Genomic DNA, 3,070 nt, shown 5'->3' with positions numbered 1-3,070 from the left:
CAGTGGCCGTTCCCGGCCACCGCAGCCTCACCTGCTGGGCTCCAGCGATCCTTCCGCCTCAGCCTTCCAAGTAGGCTGATTTTTTTGATATATTGTAGAGATGAGGTCTCGCCAAGTTGCCCAGGCGGGTCTCGAACCCGCGGGCTCAGGCAATCCACTCACCTCGGTCTCCCAAAGCGCTAGGATTACAGGCTGAGCCACCGAGCCTGGCCACCCATATAGCTATTGAATGAATAAGTTTGGCATGGGTCACTCAAATTAGGAGAAGTTAGCTGTCTTCCCTGTCCTTGGCCTGTATTCATTCTCATCCCAGCCAGGAATCCACCTCACCTGAACATGTATGCACAGACCTCCAAACAACAGCAGCACTGCAGCATGGACCAGGTACACAAATACCTGAGGACTGAGGAATCCAGGATCAGGTTTTTCTAGGGTCTTATTCTTGTTCCTTTGCAGCCCAAGTGTAAGGCAGAGCCAAGGGTGGGTGGTCACGTATGTCCATGTTGCCCAGACAACCAGTATAGCCACTGGTGTAGCCAGTAGAAAATTGGGCACCTGCCTGAGCTCATAGTATTTCAAAAAGCCAACATTCCAGTAGACATCCTGTATATAGCTGTATATTAGGGGAAGGTCCCAGAAGCACCAAGGTGGCTCATTTCCATCTGCAATCCGGTAGCCCTTGTCCACAGCTAACTGTACCAAGGGCTCAGGAACAGGGTAGGCTGTGCCTGGCAGACAGAATTGGGTGTAGGCATAATATTGAAAGAGGGCAAAAGGAAGGGCAACTGTAAACACTGACAGAAACAGAGAGACCATCAGCTTAAAGAGCTGTCTCAGGGGATTCAGCACCATAAGGGAAGAGACAAATCCTTGGCAGTGAGAATGCATGAGGAAGCCAACACTGACCAGCCCATTGGAGCGTACACCAGTGGCAAGGGCAAAGAGGAGTCCACTAGTCCACACTCGGCCCCTCTCCAGTTGCCCCATGGCGCTGAATGTCAGGAGGGTAAACAAAGCTTCTGAGTAACCAGCTGCCAAGAAGACATTGGCAGGGCTGAGGCAGAAGAGCAGCGCTGCATAAAAGGCCTGGCGAGGACAGTGCAAAACCAGACAGCCCAGATCATGAAGTGCAACTGCAGCCAGCACATAGAACAAGGTATTGAGTGATGCCACTGAAATTAGTAGGCAACTGCGAAGGTTCAGCAAACTCCACAAGGGTCTCAGCAGTTCAGTTCCCACCAACAGGGCCAAAGGGAAACCAGGAAAGAAGGCAAAGTTGTGCTCATACAGGTAGCCATGCTCGGCAATGAACAGGAAGTGTTCAGCATCCCAGCGAGACAGGCCACCCAGAAGACTTTCCACAAGTTGGTCCACAGAGCCTGAGGGGGCCAGACGAGGAGGAGAGAAAGCTTCTGCATGGTGATCTGGGATGATGCCATTGAAGAGGGCCTGTGGGGTGAAAAATCAGAATTTTGGTTGAGTGACTGGAAGAACTGCCATTTAATAAAATGAGGAAGAAAAGACTTGTTGGGGGGTGGGAGTCAGGAGTTCAGTTTTGGACTAGTCAAGTTTGAGATGGACACTCTAGTGCAGAAGTCAACTAGGCAGTGAGCTCTATGAGTCTGTGGGTCAGAAGAGAGATCAGGACTAGAGATATAAACTTGGGATTCATAATTGCACAAATAGTATTTATTTATTTATTTATTTTTGAGTCAGAGTCTCATTCTGTCGCCCAGGCTGGATGGAGTGCAGTGGCACATTCATGGCCACCACAGCCTCGACCTGCTGGGCTCACATGATCTTTCCGCCTCAGCCTTTCAAGTAGCTGGAACTACAGGTGTGTGCCACCATGCCCAGCTAATTTTTTGATTTATTGTAGAGATGAGGTCTCGTCAAGTTGCCCAGGCTGGTCTCGAACCCCTGGGCTCAGGCAATCCTCTTGCCTCTACCACCCAAAGAGCTGGGATTATAGGTGTGAGCCACTGCGCCTGGTTAGATAACTTTTTTATTTATTTTATTTTATTTTAGAGTAGGAGTCTTACTCTGTTGCCCAGCTGGAGTGCAGTGGCACACTCAAGGCCATGGCAGCCTTGATCTGCTGGGCTCGGGTGATCCTTCCGTCTCAGCCTTTCAAGTAACTGGAACCACAGGCGCATGCCACCACGCCCAGCTGATTTTTTGATTTATTGTTCAAGACCAACCTGGGCAACTTGGTGAGACCTCATCTCTACAATAAATCAAAAATTAGCCAGGCGTGGTGGTGCATGTCTGTAGTTCCAGCTACTTGGAAGGCTGAGGCGGAAGGATCGCCAGAGCCCAGCAGGTCGACACTGGGGCGGCCATGAGTGTGCCACTGCACTCCAGCCTGGGCAACAGAGTATGGGTACAACTCAAAAAAAAAAAAAAGACTAGTGGCCAGGCATGGTGGCTCATACCTGTAATTTCGGCACTTTGGGAGGCTGAGGTGAGAGGATTGCTTGAGCCAAAAAGTTCAAGACCAGTCTAGGCAACATAGTGAGGCCCCATTTCAACAACAAAAAATTTTTTTTAATTAGCCGTTTATGGTGGCAGGTGCCTATAGTCCTAGCTACCTGGGAGGCTGAGGCAAAAGACTCATGATCCCAGGAGATTGAGGCCGTGTTAAGCTGTGATTGTGCCCACTGCATTCCAGCCTAGATGACAGAGTGAGACTGATTCTAAATAAATAAATAAATAAATGAACAAATGAATTAGTCAGGCGTGGTGGCATGTGCCCGTAGTCCTACCTATTTAGGAAGGTGGGGTAGAAGGATCACTTGAGCCCAGGAGGTTGAGGCTGTGGTGAGCCGTGATCTTGCCACTCCACTCCAGCCTGGGCAACAGAGTCACTGTGGCTCAAAAATAAATAAATAAACAAACAAATAAATAATAAAAATAAACTTTAAAAAAGACTAGTTAGGCCACATTCGGTGGCTCAGCCTGTAATCCCGCGCCTTGGGAGGCTGAGGTGAGTGGATTGCCTGAGCCCGCGGGTTCGAGACCCGCCCGGGCAACTCTGGCGAGACCTCATCTCTACAATAGATCAAAATGA

At 49.6% G+C, this 3,070-nt stretch overlaps 1 protein-coding gene across 1 annotated transcript in view; it reads right to left on the bottom strand.

The window, feature by feature from the left end:
* The window catches only part of PIGV (phosphatidylinositol glycan anchor biosynthesis class V), a 15,012-nt gene that overhangs the window by 3,344 nt on the left and 8,598 nt on the right, over window positions 1-3,070 (bottom strand). Inside the window, exon 3 of the mRNA XM_008065120.2 lies at window positions 331-1,449. Within this exon, the coding sequence (XP_008063311.1) occupies window positions 331-1,449 (1,119 nt within the window). The remainder of the gene's footprint in view (window positions 1-330; window positions 1,450-3,070) is intronic.

The sequence above is a fragment of the Carlito syrichta genome, unplaced genomic scaffold (assembly GCF_000164805.1).
Source record: "Carlito syrichta isolate Samal-C Ts95f unplaced genomic scaffold, Tarsius_syrichta-2.0.1 Scaffold103314, whole genome shotgun sequence".
Lineage (NCBI taxonomy): Eukaryota > Metazoa > Chordata > Mammalia > Primates > Tarsiidae > Carlito > Carlito syrichta.
The sequence above is the reverse complement of the archived record's forward strand: the minus strand, read 5'-3'. Positions and strand labels throughout refer to the sequence as shown.